This window comes from Mustela nivalis (assembly GCF_964662115.1).
Source record: "Mustela nivalis genome assembly, chromosome: 2".
In the NCBI taxonomy this organism is placed as follows: Eukaryota; Metazoa; Chordata; class Mammalia; order Carnivora; family Mustelidae; genus Mustela; species Mustela nivalis.
This window is the reverse complement of record NC_139021.1, coordinates 73983729-74006313: the sequence shown is the minus strand read 5'-3', so window position 1 is coordinate 74006313 and position 22585 is coordinate 73983729. Positions and strand designations below refer to the sequence as shown.

General features: G+C 36.9%; 1 protein-coding gene across 4 annotated transcripts in view; it reads right to left on the bottom strand.

Annotated features, from left to right (window-relative positions):
* PDE7A (phosphodiesterase 7A) overlaps positions 1-22585 on the bottom strand; it is a 123055-nt gene that overhangs the window by 39251 nt on the left and 61219 nt on the right. For all 4 annotated transcript variants that reach the window (XR_014308364.1, XM_082719135.1, XM_082719137.1 and 1 more), the window contains exons 2-3: positions 19984-20044; positions 16595-16678 (exon numbers count right to left, since the gene is read on the bottom strand). Coding sequence is in view for 3 of the 4 variants with exons in the window: in XM_082719135.1 (XP_082575261.1) it covers positions 16595-16678; positions 19984-20044 (145 nt within the window). In the remaining variant the exon portion in view is untranslated. The remainder of the gene's footprint in view (positions 1-16594; positions 16679-19983; positions 20045-22585) is intronic.

The window sequence follows — 22585 nt, the reverse complement described above, 5'->3', positions numbered from 1 at the left end:
AAGAAATTCTATATTCTAATCTCCCTTTAATTTTCCTAAACACACACACACAGAACCGTATCTGAAAACCTAGTATTAATATTGAATAATTACATTTATCAGTGTCTATGGGGGAAACTGCTTGGAAGAATATTTACATTGAGCATGTGTGGACACATGGAGAAGAGCAAAGTGCATAAAGCCACAGTGAAGTCTTGTAGTAAACAATACAGCCGAGTGGGTAAAACACATGGGCTTGGGAGTCCCACACCTGAGTTTGAATCCCAGCTCTGCCACTTTTACTAGTTTTGTGACATTAGGAAAATTATTAACACTTTCCTCACTGTAAAATAGGCTTCATAGGACTGTTGTGAAAATTAAATGAGATAATACATGAAATATGTCTTTCTGGGAAAGAATAAACACTTCAACATTAATGGCTACAATTATCATACATATCAAATATTTTTTTACTGGAGGTATAACTGGTCTGTAACATTATTTTCAAGTTCAAGTATTTTTAAACACATGACTTCACACTACTTATTTTAACAAAACCAAACTTATTCTTTGTGACAGCATAACTTCATCCTGAAGACCACTGTATACTTTTATATACTATCAAAATAAATGCTCATATTTAAAAGATTTCAATATGCATACAATTTTATTACTTTATTTGTGTATGTAACCATGTGTGTCTGAATGTATGTATTTAAGTAGGCTCCATGCCCAGCACAGAGCCCAATGTAAATGGGATAACCATGAGATCAAGACTTGAGCCAAGATCAAGGGTCAGATGCTCAACAAACTGAGCCACCCAGGTGCCCCCAATTTCCTTACCTTTTTTTTTTTTTAATATTTTATTTACTTATTTGACAGAGAGAGATGACAAGCAGGCAGAGAGGCAGGCAGAGAGAGAGAGGAGGAAGCCAACTCCCTGCTGAGCAGAGAGCCCAATGCGGGGCTCGATCACAGGACCCTGAGATCATGACCTGAGCCGAAGGCAGCGGCTTAACCCACTGAGCCACCCGGGTGCCCCACCCAATTTCCTTACTTTAAAATGAGTATATTGAAGCCCAGGCTTCAATATAAATAAAAGAAATAAACCTGCTACTCATAATCTAAAATCAGATCAATGTTAAGCTGTAAAATCAATATTCTTTCCCTTAGGGAATTCTTAGAGTTTATGGAATACAAAGTTCACTTTGACAGGATTTGATATAATAATTAATATGAAACTCTTTTAAAGATTATTCTTATTATTGTTCTGGATTAGGCATTTCCATAGTAGGATATGTGATATGTTGGATCTCTCTTATGTTCAAACTAAGGACTTGAACATAGCTCCTTATTGATTACATTTTTAATTACCTTCTTAGTAAACTGAGAAAGAAAAGAAAGTACAAAAAGATTTAAAGTGTAACATACAAAATAAAGCCTAAAGTTAAATATTCTATACCCCCAATTCTTCCTAGCACAATTAGAATTAAAATACCATTAAACTGTATTAAGGTTCATTCCACATTAGTTCCCTAATTTGTGCTATGAAGTTCAAGAAGATAGCTAGAGGACAAAATATTCTATCAGTTTGGGACAAAGAAACAAAAATCAGTGGTTTTCAAATGTAGACATTTCACAAGCACCTGGAAACTAGGTAAAATTTTTTTATAAGATTTTATTTATTTAACAGACAGATCACAAGTAGGCAGAGAGGCAGGCAGAGAGGGGGAGGGGGGGAGGAAGCAGGCTCCCTGCTAAGCAGAGAGCCCGATGCAGGGCTCGATCCCAGTACCCCAGGATCATGACCTGAGCCGAAGGCAGAGCTTTAACTCACTGAGCCACCCAGGTGCCCCAAACTAGGTAAATTTTTAAAAATACACAAACATGGGGCAGAGTGCTCTGTTTCCTAATTAAATTCAACACAGCTGTGCTCCTCTCTACACGCACTGGTTCATAAGGGGTTCTTACAGGAAGCAGGATCATTCATGACAAAAAAGCAGAGAAAAAATAAAAAAGACATAAGATAAACTCAAAATACACATAGAAACGTTCTTTCTGATCATGTAACAGTATAAAACAAGTACTGAAGTCCGACACAGCCCTGTTAGGAAGACAGGAAACAACCCCAAATCAAACACACATGAGGATCTAAGAACAAATTTAAGGAGTTTGTAGGTTTTCATAGTGAGTCGTTACAATAAAGACAATAGAAGACATTTGGTTCAGCAGAACGGCAGCAACCAGCCTGAATTTGGTTCATAGTTTCAGATTATATTTAGGGAACGACAAGTGGGACCCTATAAAACCTACCTGTGGAAGATAGTTTTAGACAACTTCATGCCAAGGAGCCAGACCCTGCCAGAGGCTAGAAACAAAGAGATGAATAAGACTAAAAGCCTAGAAAACCTAAAAGCTTTTAGGCTACAATTTAAGTATCCTGACAAGTTCCCTTGCTGCCCTAGTAAGAGGAGAGTAAAGTGCTAAAATGAACACAAAGCTCTAGATAATGGGTAAAACACACACGGACTGGAACATTACCATGTGCCAGAAGGAAAAGAAAATGGAAAGAACTGCATTTACGTGTACATGAAAAAAAAAAAACCTGTATAAAGAGCATATTCCTTGTATCACATCTTGTCTGATATTGGCAGAGAGAACATGCCTTCCAGTCTGGATGACGTCAATAAGCTCTAAGTGAATTCCATGAAAAGAAGTAACTGTCCAACTGGAAGCTTCTGTTACTATTTAATAATGATGCCAGAAATCTTTCAAAAAACAAAGCAAAAAAACCCCAAACAAACCCAAAAAACCAAACCTCATCAGATTTTCTAAGTGCACACAGAGAGTTATAGCAGTTCTGTACATTTTAAAGACACTAGTATTGGTATTATATAAGCTAAAAATCATGTGTAACTAAAAGAATGATTCATTAAATTCAGGGACACAGAGTTTTAGAAGCAAACACGAGATAAAGTGTGACAGAATGTCAACAGAGAATTCATTTCATCAGGTCCTGTAAACTGAAGTCTCAAAATATTATAATTCAACAGACCAGGTATTAGAAGAATATCTGTAGGAATATTTGGGGCTATTAATCCAGCCTGCTCAAAGTAAGCCACTGTACTCAAAAGGAAGAAAGTGAAATGAGGAGGCTTCTGGTGGTCTCTAGAGTTGAGTGAAAGCAATAAACTTGAGAGAGAGCCTGGGGAAGAGAGGCCACATTAAGAAAGGACGCTCAAGAGCACAGGAGCCCAGGGTAGGGAGACACAGCTCTGGGCACCTTACCGTGTAAACTACTCTCCTGTGGGGCTCATGTCTCTCACTCTATCTAATCAAACAATTTTTTCTCCCCCCCACTTCAGCTTTTCCTCCCAGTGTGTTAATGCTATATATCACTTAGTGTCACTAGGTGCCTCAAACGTAGACTTTTCACAACATAAAATCAGGAGACTACATAGGTTAAACTTATTTAAATGAAGGACATCCAGAAGCAGTTTTTAAAAGCCGGAGGACCAGAAATCTGTACCTTCGTGAATATAATTCCCAGACACAGCAGGTCTGAGCGTTAGGGATCTTTTTACCTATTTTTAAAAATTATTTCTTTATTTTTTTGACACACAGAGAGAGAGAGAGAGAGAGAGAGAGAGAGAGCGCACAAGCAGAAGGAGTGGCAGACTCCCTGATGAGCAGGGAGCCCGATGTAGGGCTCGATCCCAGGATGCTGGGATCATGACCTGAGTTGAAGGTAGACTCTTGACCAACTGAGGCACCCAGGCACTCCAGGGATCTTTTAAAAATGGGATGAAAGCTCAAGTTTCTCAGTGGGTCTCAAGAAAGTGTTAATACCAACATTTTCATATATATGATACATATTACCTCTTGTTCTATAATGTAAAAGTTAATAAGAACAAAAAACAAAGGTAAAAGAATGCTTCAGAAATTCCCTTCAGTGAGAAATTCCCTTCAGTGGGAAAAATTTTTGATTTCTTGTCCCACAGAACCACAATAATACCTAATAAATGCACACAGAAGTTAGCATGAGCTGCCCACTAAAGCATCAGAGACAAAAGAGAAAAAGTAAAATCTGGTTAAGAATAAAAGTTTCTGTGCAATACATCCATTTCAGGAAAAACTTAAAGATACAGCAGAATTTATTGATTAAAGCAGAATCATTGCAACAAAGATGCCAGACTAATAACCCTGACTCCAGATTTATTCCAGATTTTTGGGAAACACTTCTCGGCAAGGAGGATTCATGATCATCGAAATCCCTCCAACCTCTGTAGCAATGAATGTAAGTAAGTTTCAAATCATCCTCCCAAAGTTTGGACTCTCTCAGGTCTGTAGGCACAACCACAGAACTGGTCTACGACCAGTTATTTAATGAATACATAATCTGAATAAAAACCCATCCTTTTTAATAAGCACATGATTACCAAACTTTCTATTTAGAAATCATTTCAAAATACAGATCTAAAATACAAAAATTTGCAAACTAAATAGTACAAAGAATACCCTTTATTTAGATTTGTCATTGTTAACATTTTATTACATTACTTTAACATCTGCACAGTGTGTGTGTGTGTGTGTGTACACTATTCTCCTTCTGAACATCTGAGAGCAGGTTATAAACATTCTGGCTTTTTACTTCTGAATATTTCAGTCAATAATACCACAATTTAATGCATTTCCCATATAAACAAAGCCAAACTGAACATCTTTGGACATACATTAACATTTACATGTGATTATTCCCTTTGCATACATTTCTAGTGGTGAAATCAAAGGAAAAATCTGTTTAAAACTCTTGATGCAGACTGAGGAACTGCCCCCTAGAGCCCGTCACAATGTTACTATCACCAGCACTGAAACAGACAGTTAAACCTCCTAAATTTGACAGGAATTTGTCTGTTTAGAAGTAAGGCTGAGCATTCTTTCTGCATTTAAGGTAATTCTGTGTTGAACTGATTTTCTTCTGTTGTTTCTTTACAGCCTTTCAGAAAGACTCAAAAGCCTATTGTGAAAATAAATTTATAAGCCTTAATAGAAGATGGATTTATGACAAAAGACAATCCAAACAACAAAAACTCAAGGCAGAAAAACCTGTAATATCTACAGAATTTTCCCTAACTAGGCATCTCTCTTGAGAAGTCACCTTGAGTTTGATCCTGGGTTTCGGCACCCCCCCCCCCCAAAAAGAGAGAGAGACAGAGAGAGAGAGAGAGAGAGAGAAGTCACATTGATATTGTAAACCTAAACACTTTATTATAAACTGTATTATAAAAAACATTAATAGAAAAGCTCAATATTACAGTGTAGATTTCTAATTCCCAGGTATATTCCAGCATTTAAATATTAGCACCTCACAGATAAAACTCAGAGAACACAAAATTACTGACAAAAAAATAGTATTACTTAATATGCTAATAGCATACTACATCTCTTTACCAATTGTGATGCATTTTCCCCTATTTCTTAAGCTTTCCCTCTCTTTAGAAAGACCCAACTTTCGGTACAGAGTACAGGACAGATTGCAGGAGAGAAATCTTAATGTTTAAGGTAATGCCAGAATAATCCCAGACAGGGGTGATGAAGGTCTGAATCAAGCAGGAGAAGAGATAGAAGAGGACAGAGAGGAAAGAATTATGGCAGTTATTTCCGGCTAGAGATCACATGGAATTTAATACAGACTGCATATAAGCAACAGAAGAGCAGAAAGAAACAGGAATTTTACAACAGGGAAATTACGAGTGACTTCAAGTTACAACCACAGAGATGCACAGAAGAGGTATTTAGGAGCTCTATATAGAGAGGATTCTAATTTAATCAATTTAATACACATATCTAGAAGTTTGCAATCCGAACATCTAAAACCTATTGTAACTTGAGCTTGCAATGTTTTGTGCCTCTGTGAAAAATAAGATGTTATTTTTAATTATATATATATGGGAGAAGACACATTACTAAAGTCTTTCAAGTGCTTCAGTCCCTCTGAAGGTTTAAACTTATCCTGGAAAGCTACTTAAGGGTAGGTAGGTACCTTCTGCCAAGTCTGCAGAAGAGAAGGCTCCTGGAGATGGCTCATAGGTTTTAGTCATAGCAGCAGCATGTGCTCACTCAGATTAGATCACATTTCACAAAACATACTAGATTAAGGTTTTTTCTTTTAAGAATTCTGAGCTCTGCGATAAACAGTACCCACACTACCAGTAGGAAAAAATGATTCATTTTTTTCTATTAAAAAAAAAACCCCTCCAAATTTTATTATTGTCTTAGTTTAGAGACACTGTTTTGCAGTAACTATAGAACCAATTCTAAAGTGAGCCAATTTTCCAACTTACAACCCAGACTCTTAGACTTTTGTCACTTTCTGTAAACAATCAGTGTAATGAGGTCAAGAGTTATAAGACACCATACCACACGGTTCCCACAATGGGTCTAAATCACCAGATGAGGATCCAAGTGTAAGTCCCCAAATCCAATTTAACACCTTCAAGCCTGGTACTGCTTCATACTGTTTTCAACCATTCTATGTCATTAGGTTTCATTTTTTACCTAGTCTGAGCATCTTCATCTCTTAGAAGGAATATCTCATCCCTTTACCTTTATTACTATCATCAGTATCTTTGGTCTGCTCTCATTTTGTCCTTCAGATGTTGTATTACTTGCTCCTGGTTTTGTTATGATTTAGAAGGTACCCATCCTATTTTAATTCCACTAGAAAGTACTTCCAACAATTTCGTCATTTGTAACTTCCCTCTCCCAACATGTCCCACTATGTCCCTCATTTATTTTTTATTTTATTTTATTTTTTTAAAAGATTTTATTTATTTATTTGGAGAGAGAGATCACAAGTAGGCAGAGAGAGAGGAGGGAGCAGGCTCCCCGCTGAGCAGAGAGCCCAATGTGGGACTCAATCCCAGGACCCCGAGATCATGACCTGAGCCGAAGGCAGTGGCTTAAACCACAGAGCCACCCAGGCACCCTATGTCCCTCATTTAAATCGACACTTTATAACAATTATATTTTCCAAATTCTCTATTTCATTAAATTCAGTGAAAGGCAAGGGGTTATACTAGAGACTACCAAGACAACTGTACCTTTCTATATAATACTGTCAATATTCAGACTTAACCTTTTTACTGATATCCCTATTCATAGCCAATCTTTGTATATTACAATATTTATAAGTAATTTTATTTAAGCTTTTCAATAATACATTCACATGAATCAATATTCAAAAGAGTCTACAACAAAAAAATCTCTTTTTCTTTCATCTTCCCAAGCCACCCATTTCCTCCTAGAAGCAATGAATGTTATCCAAAAAAAACCCCCACAAAATCTAGATATTAAATCATGCTTGTTTTCCTCCCTGAAACAAACTCACTAAGGCTGGACGATTGTTCTTTTCATGCTGTTGGACTCCTTTTTGTTAATATTTTTTGAATATTTTTTATAGACATTTATAGTAAGAGTATACTTGCTTCTTATAAACAATCATCAGTCTTTTAAAGATCCCAAAAGAATATGCCTGCAAAATCTTTACACCTCATGATTTTAGAGAGGTAACTGTTCTGCAACTTTCTCAAACATGCTGCTTTTCCCAACTCCTTCACACTCTTTAAAATTACTGACTGCATCAAAGAGTTTTAGCTTATTTGAGTTAGAGCTACTGATATTTACCATGATAGAAATTAAACAAAATTTGCAAATACTTATTTGTCACTTCGCTTTAAAATACAATAATAGGACTTTGAGTTTCTGTATCCACATAAAAGAAACTTGGAAGCTTTTGCTCTGTTTTAACAATAGTAAAAAGTGCAAGATTGAAAAATCAACAACTCTTCTAAGTATTCACGAGAGGTGGAGGGCACAGGAAAAACCACTGCCCTCAAGAATGGAGAGACCAACAGATGATTAGAGACAGTAACAATTTACTAGAGCACAGACTCACAGAAATCTGGTTGGGAACCAATGCCAGGGTAGGGAAATCTGCACTATACTGATGAATTTCTGAAAGCCTGGTGCAGACAATGCTGAAATCCAGTCATGGGAGGCCCAACATTTTGTGATTTACTTCCAGTGGTCTAAGTTCTCATGGTAAATGTCTGCCAAAACTCACACAAGAATAAATAGACAATCTGAATAGGCCTGTATTTAAGAAATGTAATCAATAATTAGTAATCTTCCAAAACAGAAAACATCAGGCCCAGATGGGTTCACTGGTAAAATCTGGTGAACCCTTAAGGAAGAAGTTATACCAATTCTCCACAATCCCTTTCAGAAAACTGAAAGAGAGGGAAGGAATAATTTTAATTCAATCTATTAGCCAGCATTATTCCACTACTAAAATCAGGCATGAGTGTTCTAAGAAAAAGAAAACTACAGACCAGTATCTCATGTGTACAGGTGCAAAAATCCTCAACAAAATATTAGCAAATCAAATCCAAAAAAGTATTAAAAGAATTATACACCATGGCCATGTGGAATTTAACTCAAGCATGCAGGCCTGGTTCAATATTAAAAAATCAATTAAAGTAATCCAATAAGTCAACAGACTTAGAAAAAAACACATGATCATACCAATAAATGCAGAAAAAGCACTTGACAAAATCCAACATTCGTTCTTGATTAAAAACTCTTAGAAAACTAGGAATATAGGGAATGCCCTCAAAATGTCTACAAAAACCCCACAACAAAAATACGTTGTGGTATTTTGATGAGAATTAATGGTGAGAAACTTGAAAGTTTCCCACTAAGATTAGGTAGAAGGTAAGGATATCCCCTCTCACCATTCTTTTTAAAATCATATTAGAAATCCTAGCTAATGCAGTAAGAAAAGAAAGAAAATAAGACATAAGCAGATGGGGAAAGAAGAAACAAAAACTTTTGCTCACAGATGACATGACTGTCTATACAGAAAATCTGAAAGAATAAACAAAGAAACCTCTTGAAACTAATAATTATAGCAAGATTGTAGGATACAGGTTAATAAAGAAAAGTCCATTGCTTTCTTATATACCAACAATAAACAAATAATATTTGAAATTAAAAACACAATACTATTTACATTAGCATCCCCCCAATGTGAAATACTTAGATATATATCTAATAAAATATGCATAAGACCTACATGAGGAAAACTACAAAACTGGGATGAAAGAAATAAAAAAAGAAGTAAATAAATGGAGATATTCCATGTTCATGGATAGGAAGACTCATTACTATCAACATGTCAGTTCCTCTCAACTTGATCCATAGTTTCAATGCAATCCCAATCAAAATCCCAGTAAGTTATCTTATGGATACCAACAAATTAATTCTAAAATTTATAAAAAGTGGCAAAAGACCCAGACTAGACAACTCATTACTGAAGGAGAAAAACTAAGCTAGAAGACTGAATTGACCAGACTTACTATAAAGCTACAACGATCAAGAGTGTGGTATTGGCAAAAGAAGAGACAAACAGATCGTAGAACAAAGTAAAAAGCCCAGAAATAAACCCACGTAAATACAGCCAACTAATCTTTGACAAAGGAGTAAAAGCAATACACTAGCAAACACAGTCTCTTCAAACAAAAGGTGCTGGAACAACTGGACATCCACATGCAAAAAAATGAATCTAAACACAGACCTTCACAAAAACTAATTCAAAATGGATCACAGACCTGTATGTATATGTATAAAAGACAAAACTAAAGAACTCCTAAGAAGACAACAGAGGAGAAAATCTAGACAACCTTGGGTACTGAAATGCCTTTTTAGAACCAATATCAAAGACATGCATGATCCATGAAAGAAAATTGGTTTTAGATGGACTTCATTAAATTTAAAAACTTCTGCTCTGCAAAAGACAGTGCCAAGAGAATAAGAAGACAAGCCACAGAATGGAAGAAGATATTTGCAAAAGTCACATCTGATAAAGGACCGATACTCAAAGTGAACAAAGAACTCAAAATTCTACAAGAAAAACAGCGATTTTAAAAAAATGAGCCAAAACCTGAACAGACACCTCATCAAAGAAGATACACAGATGGCAAACAATCATATGAAAAGATCACCCACAGGGAATTTTTAATTAAAATGAGATACCACTATATACTTATTAGAATGGCTAAAATCCAGAACACACCACCAAATACTGATGTGAATATGGAGCAACAGAAATTCCCATTCATTACTGGTAGGAATACAAAAAGGTATATAGCCACTTTGGAAGACAATTTCGCAGTTTCTTACAAAGCTAAACGTACTTTTTGCCATATAATCCAGCAATCACACTCCTTGGTATTCACCCATAGAAGTCACATCCACACAAAACCCCACACATGGATGTTTGTAACAGCTTTATTCATAAGTGACAAAACCTGGAAGCAACCAAGATGTCTTTCAGTAGGTGAATGGATAAATGAGCTGTGGTACATCCAGACAATGGAACATTATTCAGTGTTAAAAAGAAATAAGCTATCAAGTCATGAAAAGATTACGTGTAACCTAAATAGCATATTATCCATGTGAAAAAAGCCAATCTGAGAAGGCCACTAACAGTATGATTCCAACTATATGACATTCTGGAAAAGGCAAAGCCATGGATAAAGTAAAAAGATCAGCAGTTGCCAATGGCTGGGAAAAGGGGGGATGAATAAGTGGAGCATAAAGGATTTTTAGGGAAGTGAAAATACTCTATATGCTGTAACAATGGATACGTGTTATATATTTGTCCAAGCCCATTGAACATACACCACCTGGAATGAATCCTAATGTAAACTATGGACTTTGGGTGATTATGATGTGTCAATGTACGTTCATCAATTATAACATCACAGTCTTGTGATGTTGACAGTAGAGGAGACTATGCATTCGTGGTGTGAGGATATGTGGGAAATCTCTGTACTTCCTCTCAAATTTGCTTTCAACCTAAAAATGCTCTAAAAAAAATTTGTTTTTTAAAAGAAAACATAATAAACCCACATTAACATAAACAACATTTTTACTTGAAAACAGTAGTTTCCTAAACACAAATTAATAAGAGTAAGCACAGTGGTCTATTTTTATTCTTTAATTTCCCTTGTATCTATAAGGATTCCTTCCTGCGTCTGCTTAGTTTTTAAGTATTCATATTCGCTTTATTTAATTCATTAAGTCAGCCAGCAGTTTATCTACTTTGTTGTAAAGAACTAGTTCTTAGTTTATTTTTATTTTAGTTTCTTAACTCATTAATTTCTGGTTTTAATCTTTACTAATTGCTCTCTTCATCTCTTTTTAGGTGTACTTTCTTGTTCTAACTTATTGAACTTGACTATTTAATGCACTTGTTTCACTTTCTCATTTATTAATGTAAATATTTTTAAAGCTATGAATTTTCCTGTAAGCACTGCTTTATAACTGAATTTTGCCTGAATTTTCACAGGTTTTTATATGTAGTCTTCATCACTTTTTAAAAAGTCTGCAAAGTCAGTTTCCATCACCTCTTTGACTCAAGAAGTATTTATTCAGAACTTACAAATTTCCAGGTGTTTTCCATGGTTTTCTAGCCTTGGCTATTAATTTCCAGCTTTAGTGATCCCACTTCCCCTGTCAGCTGCCTCACTCTCTTTCCTTTTCTTTGCAGCGCAAGTCTCTAAAGGATTGTCTTTACTGGCTACATCTATCTTCTTGTTCTCTTAAATTCATTTAATCATAAGGTTTCCCCCATCACTACTTCCATATCACTAAATCAATTCTTACTCCTCATATTATCTGACTTACCAGTACAAGATGGAAAACTAAATACATCCAAATTTGATTTTTTCACATATTGTGTGAATAATGGGTTAAGATTCATTTTTTTTTTCCCCACCACATGGGTAGCCAGCTGATTCAGCACCATTTATTTAAAAGATAATCTTTTCCATGCTGCATTACCATATTTGTCACCAATCAAACACCCACAATATGTGTGAATCTGTTTCTGAACTTTATTTTACAGTGTTTTGTTATCCTATTTGTCAGGCTTTGAACCAACATCACCCTAGTTTAAAATTATAACTATTGCTTATAATAAGACTTTATATCTGGGAGGAGTAACTCTTTTATTTTTATTTTTTTTAAGTAGGCTCTATGCTCAGTGTGCAGCTTGAACTCATGACCCTGGGATTAAGACCTGAGCTGAGATCAAGAGTCAGACATTTAATTGACTGAACCACCCGGGGCACCCCTGGGAGAAGCAAATTTTGCAACATGGTTCTTACTATTTTTCTGATTGTCTTGACTAAAATTTGGGCTTGCCCTTCCTTTCTCCTTTCTTTCCTCTCCTTTCCTCCTCTTCTTTCCCTCCTTCCTCTCTTTTCTTAAGATTTTATTTAGGTTTTTCTTGTTTGTTTGTTTGTTTGTTTGTTTTAAGTGATCTCTAAACCCAAACCAGGGCTCAAACTCACAACCCTGAGATCAAGGGTCACATGCTCCACTGACTAAGCCAGCCAGGCTCCCCTAGGCTTTTTCAATTTTTATATAGGTTTTATAATCAGTGTGTCAATTCAACCAAAGGGGAAAAAAACCTACTGGGATTTTTACTATGGTTTCACTAAACCTACAGGTCAATTCAAGAAAAACCAACATCTTCAAAATACGGAATATCTTCCAATCCATGAACAATAGTATGTATTTTCATTTATTCAGGTCTTCTGTTTCTTCTGTAGCATCTTTTTTCTATGCAGTTTTCTATGAAGAGTCATGCACATCTTTTGTTAAGAGTGATCCCTACATATTTGACCTTTTGTTAATTTGTTATTTCAATTTTCGTCAATGCTGCTTTATAAAAATACAACTACATACTGTCTTCTTACCAAGCAAACTTGCTAAATTCACTTATTACTCCCAATAGTTTTCTAAGTATAGAATCATGTCATCCATAAATAATGACACTTACACTTCTTCTTTCCTAATCCTTATATCTTCTATTTCTTTTCCTTGAATTATCGTACTGGCTAGATACACCAAAACAAAACTGAATAGAAAGGTGATAAGTGATACCTTTATATATTGGTCTTTCTGTGACTTTTTTCCTTTATTCTACTAATATGATGAATTACAATGACTGGTTTTTGAATGTTAAAGCCAACCTTCTATTTCTGGGAAAACACAAATTGGGCCAAAATATATTTTTTCGTATAAATTACAGATTTAATTTGATAGTATGTTACTTAGAATGTCTCATCTATATTCGTGAGTGATAGTGGCTATGATTTTCTATTCTTGTCCTATCCTTGTCAGGTTTTAGTATCAAGATTAAGCTGGCTTTACATAATAAGTTGTGAAGTATGTCCTTTTCCTCTTATTCTCGAGAAGAGTTTGTGGGTGAAATCTTAGTTTGACATTTATTTTTTTCCATCACTTTGAAGCTATCTTTCCTTCTGTTGAAAATGAAACAGAATCTGTTTCTGGCAATCTCATAGCTGTTCCTTTGGAGGTAATCATTTTTTTTTCTCTCTCACTACATTTTTTTTCTTCTCACTACTTTATATTTTTAAAATTTATTTATTTCTTTTACCTTTCCATTTTGGAAAAGAGTTTATTCTCAGGCTTAAAATACCCCATGTATATTTTTAAAGTTTTTATTTAAATGTGTTAGCTAACATACAGTGTAGTATTAGTTTCAGATGTACAATATGGTGATTCAACACTTCCATACATCACCCAGTGCTCATCACAACAAGGCCCTCCTTAATCCCCATCTTCTATTTCACCCATCCTCCCCAACCTGCACCCACTTCCCCTCCAGTAACCATCAATTTGTTCTCTATAGTTAAGAGTCTGTTTCTTGGTTTGCTCCCTCTTCCCCCCACTTTGTTCTTTTGTTCTGTTTCTTGAATTCCAAAGATGAGTGAAAGTATTTCTCTATGATTTTGGTTTTCAGTTATACTATGCTAATATACTGTGATTTTCTTTTAATGGTACTGTATTTAAAATTCATAATGTTTCTTGAATTTGTACCTTAATGTGCTTTTTTCAAGCTTTGGAGATATCTTGGTCATCATCTTTTCAAAGACTACTTCTACTCTAATTTCCCATACCTTTCCTAGGACCCTGATGACCTATTCAACACATTTTGTGCCATATTAAGGTTAGAAGACTAACAATTTTTTTGACCTCACTCCCTTTGACAAGTGGGACCTATGTCCCCTGTGCATGAATCAGGGCAAGCTGTGTGACACAGCTGATCAATAGAATAGGAAAATGTGAAGTTGTGCCCCTGTCCATGCCCACATCTTCAGACACCAGGTGTTCCCATACTTCCTCCCTCTCGGAATGCTTGCTCTGGGGGAAGGCAACAGCTGCCATGGAAGAGGTCCAACTCCCCTGAGATGGCCATTTATGGAAAGAAACGCTGGCCAGCCCCAGAAATTCCAGCCACCCTACCCTGGCACCAGATATAAGAGTGCAGAAGTCATCTGAGATGTTCTAGCCCCAGCAGAGGACATGTGCAGAAAAAGCAAGGCCCTAGACATACGGACCTCGTGGAGCCATCCCAGCCACCTCTAGCTGTTTGAACTATCCCAGCTGAAGATCAAAACACTGTGGAACAAAGACAAATCCAACCTGATATGCAGCCTACATTCCTGACCCTCAGAATCATGAACATAAAAAAAAAAAAAGCTGTTGTTTTATGCCAGTAATTTGGGAGTCATACTATTGGGAGCGGTAATCCTCCACAGAGTATTCACAGAGTATTCTCCTGAGTGCCTCTGCATGTTCTTCCTGGGTGTGCCAAGAACCCCAAGCCCTGACCAGATCCCTATCCAGGCCATTTCTTGCGTTTGCAGCTAGCAACTTTGAGGGACAAGGAACATCTTTTTCTGGGACAAAGAGCAGTAGGACTCTAAAAGGGGGTATATTCCCTAAATTCATGGAGGCAATGCAAATTCACTGTGTGCACAATATCCACATAAAACCTTCTGTGTTGTCACTGCAGGATGTGCTGGGGCTAGAAGAACTGACATAATAGAATGTTCACGCTGCTTGCTGTGCCATGAATAATAAAGTCCTTTGTCTCTGACCTAGGAGTCTTGTTTCTTCCACTAGCATCCAGGAAGCAGTAACTTATTTGTTAACTTATAAAGTAGAATCTTAGATTTGTCACGATTCCTGACAGATTCAGAGCAATCAATAAGTAGATCATACTCCATTTTATTTATTTTCTACTTTTTATTTGTATTTCATTCTAAATTATTTCCTTCTGACCTAATATTCCAAACCGTTAATTCTCTCTGCACTTTGGTCTTACTGGCTGTTAAAACCACCTCCAATGAGTTCTTATTTAAGGTATGTTATTTTTTCAGTCTTAAATTTCCATTTGATTCGTTGTTTTTTTGTTTTGTTTTTTTTCTTCACGATTTGCGGTCCTCTATTGATATTCTCAAGCAGGTCTTTTTTCCCATCAGCAAATCATGTTTAGTTATTTTGAAGTTCAGGTAAAATAATTCCAACATAGGAATTTCCTGTGGATTTTTCTACTGTTGTTTCCTTTTTATTTTTGGTCACACTGTCTAACCTCCTTTTGCCTTTATTTTTAATTCAGTGCTTGACACTGTACATGAAAAATTTAGAGGTAATATGAGACTTAGGATAATGTTACCTTCCTTCAAAGAGGATTGATTAACATTTTACTTCAAGTAGGTGGCTAGAGGTACTGAAGTCACAGATCACCTTGATCTAATCACTGACTCAGGTATTTCATAGCTGGGATTTATTTCTAAGGTATAGTACTTTGGGGTTCCAACTCGAGCAGAGGGCTTACCAGGATCAATGCCCCAACCCTGGTGGTATATCAACAGCTGTTTTTGTTTTTTCAGCCTTAAGTATCCATCAGAAACTCTGCTCAGCTTCTTGACAACCTTTCCCAGAATTGCCAGATGCTACTAAGGAGGAAAGTAGCTCTAACGCCAGGTTCATCTCCACCTTAACAGCATTCTGATATACTCAATACATGTCTTCCATGTATTTATCCAGTTTTTCTAGTTTTTTAAACTGGAGTGTTAATCTAAATAATTTATCCAACATTACCAAAAGTGGAGCTTCTCCAAAAGCAGATAATATTGTTTACTATTAAAGGGTTTTATAAATTCTGTTTTTTCGATTTTCTCCATTATGAGCCAGACCCACATAATGTTTGTTTTCAAGATATGCATCCTATGGAACATATTTAAAGTTGGCAGTGTATTTTCAAATGAACCAGGATATACCTAACTATGGAAATACCTTATGAAATGTCATTTGCACAAAAACATTTTTTATAGAGTAGTAAAGACAAAACACAGAATAAAACAACTTTAAACATTTTTTGTGTGTGTATATATATATATATCAGGGGAAAAAATGTACCAAAGTAATTTCACATTTAAATTGAAAAGGAGAAGAAAAACTGTATCAGCTTTCATATTTAATACTTTACAATTCTAATTGCCCCTAAGCATTTACTAATACTATCTAGAAATAAAGTGTCGTTTATCATGACCCAGTGTTTTTAAAACATTCCAAATATAGCTTTCTTTTTCCTTTGAAAAATTATATTATTTTATGAAAATCTGAAGTTTGCTGAAAGCCTAAGAGAAATACTGTATATCCCAACACTTACCATGAAAAATACGAAAATCAATATATGGATGAGAACCTCTTCTTTCTGATTCAAATCCTGCTCGACTCCTTACACGTACATCTCCTGGACAAAAATCAAGAAAACATAAGCTTAGAAGGCTGCCATTTTGGGAAGGAGCTCCCATATGTAACAAGGGTTTATGTGGTATAATACTCAAAAGTACTGACTCACTAATGATAAATATATGGAGTAAGGAGTTAAGAGTTTATCTATTTAAAGGGATTTACAAATTCAATTACAATACAATATTGAATTGTAAGGCTAGATAGACTTTTTTTTTTTTTACTATACCTCAATAATAGTAATAATAATAATAACAATCTAAATTTTAAAGTTAGCATTCAGACATGACAAGTATGTAGCAACTGAACCTCCAGACAGAAAAATATTGTCTACCCCATGCCCAGGACCATACCAGATTATAAGAGATATGAAAGAAAATAGATGACCCATTCTCAAGCACCTTACAATTTTATGAATGTACAGAAAAATAAAATGTTAAAGATTTTGCCTTACATGTTTAATTTGGCCAATCTTCTCTTTTCTCATTGATAGCGGATATACCCAAGGCCTTTAGCTGGGTCTTAAACTTTGGCCTTTATAAGTTCAATATTGTTTCTACCTGTATTCATACGACTTTCAGATCTACTTCTACACATAGCAAAATAACCATGGGAGGCATGTACCAGACCTATTTTTGTGCCATATAGGCACTATCTTATGTGATTCTCTAAGCAACTCCGGGAGGTAGGAATCTTAGTCTCCATTTTACAGATGAAGAAACTGAGACTTTGAGAAGTTAAGTAGCCTGTCCATGCCACTAAGCTAGTAAAGGGTGAGTCGGGATACAAACCTAGCTCTGTGGACTCCAAAGACAGCACTTGCCCTACTACACTTCCACAGCTTCCAAATTCATTTTGGGATGGACCTATAACCTTTAGGTCTTCAGTCCTTGGCCCTGTGCCCTTGAGTTCTGCTTGCCTAGAAGGGCTTCCTGTTCACTCGTTGTTTCTCTAAGTAATGCCACAATTTCTGTCAAGGTTCATGTCATCCCACAATGATGAATCAACTCTTTCATGGGGGGATTCCTGCAACCTGCAACAAATTCTTATGGAACACCCACCACAGTTCAGGCACTGCAAATACAGCAGTGAGTAAAACACATAAAGTTCCTGTCTTCATGAAGCTTATCCTTTCACAGAGATAAATATTGTAACAAATAAAAATTTCATTCTATGGAAGATGTTAATAAGCAACCTGGAAAAAACTAAAGCAAGGAAAGAAGAATGGTGGGGGTGTGGAGGGGAAAGTATGGGAGAATGGACTCACTAGTGTGGTCAGAGAAGCCCTGGCTGAAAAAAAAAACATATTTGAGCAGAGGCCTAAAAGAAGTGAGGCAGTGACCTTCCGGGCATAAGAAAGAATAATATACCCTGAAATGGGTGGCATGCTTGACATGTTCAAGGTTAAGCAAAGAAGCCAGCATGGCTGGAGTGAGGTGAGAGAGAAGATCAGAGAAGTGGTAGGGCCAGTTCATGTTGGACCTTCATGGGCCATAATAGCAGCTCTGGCTGTTTGTCTAAGAAAACCATCAGAAGATTCTGAATGGAGGAGTGAGACAGATTTAACTTAGGTCTCAAAAGGTTCACTTTGGCCACACAGACAAGAATCAAGCAGAGGCACATAGGTAGAGGCAGGCAGATTAGCTAAGGAGTGAGAACAAGAAATGCAATCTATGGCTTGGTGAGGGGTCGCTATGGGGAGATGCTATTCAAGGGGAACCACGTGTCAGTTATGCAGGTTAAGTTCCGTAGATCTAACGTACAACAATGTGACTATAATTAACTATTAAAAAAATAACTATGGCTTAGATCGTGATGATAACAGCATCAGGGTGGTGAAATTCTGGATATAGTCTGAAGGTCTCAGCCAAGAGAATTTGCTGATGAAGTAGACATGAAGTGGATAAGAAATAGTCAAAAATGACTAAGGTTTCTGACCTGACACCTGAAGAATGGAGTTAATGCTCTGAGATGCCAAAAGACTGAAAAACGAACAGACTTGGGAACACAAATGTTTTGTTCTTGCACTTTGCTCCTTAGCTAGTCTCCCTGCCTCTCTACCTATGTGCTTCTGCTTGATTAAATGTGAGGTACCCACAATACACCCATGTGGAGATGTTCTACAGAGTTAAAAAAATAAATATGAATCTAAAGTTGTTTTCAGGAGAACAGAATCCCAAACATGTTTGCAGAGAGAGAGAGACAGAGACAGTAAAGAGGAATATACCACACACTAGTGAGGAAACAATTCATACTACAGTAGAATGGAGTTAAGGCAGACACACAAGGTAAATTAAAGAGGGAAAAAAGGGAAGAAAAGCAAAAACAGGGCACTGGAGAACAGTTAGGCTTAAGAGATAAGAATGAATTAGTGAAAGAGGCAAAAACAAATAAAAAAACCCAGAGGAACGTGGAGAATATGGATTGCTCAATATCTTAGAAGTTGATTAAGGAATTCTGAGCATGAGGAAAGGAGTCACAGAAGACTCCTTTAAGAAAAGAGAAGTAAATATGCCTACTGGAATCTTAACTGTACATTAAGTACAAGGGATCAAGGAGTGTGTGATGAGAGAAATCTGGCAAAGAGGGAGAAGAGAAAAAACTGATACATATATACACAATCTAAATTCATTTTACATTATGGACTTGAGTGATACACAAAAAATTTAAGAGCTGAGACTGGAAGAAAATACACGGTGTTCCTCGCCAGTCGAGCAAGAGGAGAATGCACACAGCGACAGGACTATGTGTTCAGGTAATTTACAGCCTCATCTTTGTCCACGTTAACATGCACATCTTTTTAGGAGTTCATCAACTCTACAAGTCCAGACCCTTTTTTATGAAGAATACTCAAAGTTCAATTTAAAATTGGTTCCTGGGACACCTGGGTGGCTTAGTCATTAAGCATCTGCCTTCAGCTCAGGTCAGGATCCCAGGATCCTGGGAGAGAGCCCCACGTCAGGCTCCCTGCTTGGCAGAGAGCCTGCTTCTCCCTCCCTGCTGCTCTGTCCACTTGTGCTCTCTTTATATCTGTCAAATAAATAAATAAAATCTTAATAAAAAAATAAAATTGTGTACTAATGAGAGAGACCCAGTTATTAAATCAGAGACTTCTTAATTACTCTAAAATGCCTCTTTATTCACATAACATTCAAGACTGGTTTTAAGACTTTTAAACATCAAAATAATAAATTATTCCTATAGCAAATAGTGATGAAAAGCAACGGAATTAAAATTATCTTAATCTAAAGTAATCTACATGATAATAAAATTAACGGACATGGGTACAAAATAAATACTGCTTACCTAGCATACGAATGTACAACGCAGTCTGATCAGAACTGTCATAGGAAATAGCTCCACGCCTCTAGAAAAAAAAGTACACACATTTTTAATGCATGGCAATTACATGGGATATGAAATTTAACCAACATTTATTATTTATTCTTTGTAAAGCACTGTACAAAAGAAGCTGAATATACAAAATGAAATTAGATATGACATTTGCTCTTAAAATCTCTAGTTGTGAAGAAGACAATTATAATATGATTAAGCAATACCACAGAGTGGATACAGAGCAAGGAACATGCAATACGTAGAAAGCTAATGTCGGTCAGACTAGCTCACTTGGGGAGAGACTTTCTGTAGAGGTAGACAGAAATGAAGAGGAGATATGATTCAATATCTACCATTCCCTTAATTTAAACATGAATGAATAAGCAAACAAGAATCATCATTTGAAGAAAACCATCAGGCTGGAAATAAATGGAACAAAATGAAAAACCAAATGGACCAGAGGCTGGCAAAAAATAAGAGAATTTTTTAAAAATAATTAATATACGCAAAGAGATTTGAGAGGACACTGAATCTGTAACACAAAAAAACAGGGTACCATTGAAACAGAAGTTTTAAAATATATTTTGTGTTTAAAAGTAAACAGATACAGGGGCGCCGGGGTGGCTCAGTCGGTTAAGCATCTACCTTCAGCTCAGGTCATGATCTCAGGGTCCTGGAATCGAGCCACGCATCGGGCTCCCTACCCAGCAGGGAGCCTGCGTCTCCCTCTCCCTCTGCCTGGTGCTCTGCCTACTTGTGCTCTCTCTTTACCTCTCTCAAATAAAGTCTTAAAAAACTTAAAAAAAAAAAAAAGTAAACAGATACAAAAATGCATCTTTGAAACATTATTCATAATAGCCCCAAACTAAAAACAGCCTGAATATCCAGCAAGGAATAAATGGATGAATAAAAATGCAGTATATCCATACAAAGAGGCATTATTCAGACACATACAGGCAGGAAGTACTTGCAAGCTACAACATGGCCAACCCGCAAGAACGTGTTGAGTGACAAGAGCCAGTCACAAAGGACCACAGAGTGTATGGTTCCATTGGTATGAAATGTCCCATACAGGCAAATCCACAGAAGCAGGAAGTCGACTGGTGGTAGTCTAAAGTGAGGAGAGCTGGCGAGAAATGGGGAGTGGGTGCCAATGGTACCATGTTTCTACTTACAGGGCTGAAAGGGTTCTCAAATTATCTATGGCAAGGACTGCACAATTCCGTGAATATGACTAAAAATTATTGAATTGTGTACTTTAAATGGGTAAACTGTGTGGCCTGTGAATTGTGTGGTTCAATAAAGCTATTATAAAGAATAACAAATACTACAAGTTTAAAATGTACATCCCAAAACAAAATAAACCGGAAGCACTGCAATACTCCCGACAAGCTCTGCCACCTCTCCTTGCGCACATCTCTCCCGTTTTCTAGCTCCACTTCTTCCTTCGGTCTCGGGCACCACCACCTCTAACCAAGCTGCTGACTGCTTCCTGCTGCATCATGTGGCCCCCGGTGCTCTCTTCACATAGAAGCAACAGTGAGGGGCACCTGGGTGGCTCAGTGGGTTAAGGCCTCTGCCTTCGGCTCAGGTCATGTTCCCAGGGTCCTGGGATGGAGCCCTGCATGGGGCTCTCTGCTCAGCGGGGAGCCTGCTTCCTCCTCTCTCTCTGCTTGCCTCTCTGCCTACCGGTGATCTCTGTCTGTCAAATAAATAAATAAAATCTTGGGGTGCCTGGGTGGCTCAGTGGGTTAAGCCACTGCCTTCGGCTCAGGTCATGATCTCAGGGTCCTGGGATCTAGTCCCACATCGGGCTCTCTGCTCAGCAGGGAGCCTGCTTCCTTCTCTCACTCTCTATCTGCCTGCCTCTCTGCCTACTTGTGATCTCTGTCTGTCAAATAAATAAAATCTTTAAAAATAAATAAATAAATAAATAAATAAATAAATAAAATCTTAAAAAAAAAAAAAAAAAGAAGCAACAGTGAACAACTTGGCTACTGCTCAAAAGCCTCCAAAAGGCTTTTCATACACTTGCAATAAGGCCCAACAGCACACTGATTTCCAAAGGCCACCATGATCTGGGCCCCCCACCCTCTCCTCACCGCCACAGGGCTCCTGTACTGTTCCCTTGCTGTCCCTCAGGTGCTCCATAGTTTCAACCTTTATATTCATTATTCCCCTGTCCAGGATCACAGCACCACTGTTCCCTTCTTAGCTCTCCAGTTCTAGATGAAACGTCATCTCTTCAGAGAGGCATTCCAAGGCTTATCGAATCTAAGGACACCTGAGAGCCAGCCTCTCCCACAGCTTCATCTTCCCGCCCTGCTACCGCACTGGCACTTAGCTGTGATTATCCCATTTGCTTGTTCGAAAACAGACAGGAGCAGGAACTGTGTGCTTTATTCACTGCCATAGCCCCGGCCCCTAAAACAGTAGCTTTTAGTAGATTCTAAATAAGTATCATAAATGAGCGATTGAGTGGATTTACTACAAATAGTGAATAGTTTATTAAGTCGATGAATAAACGCATGAATAACAATTCACAAAGACAGATTTAAAAATCAAGAAGATG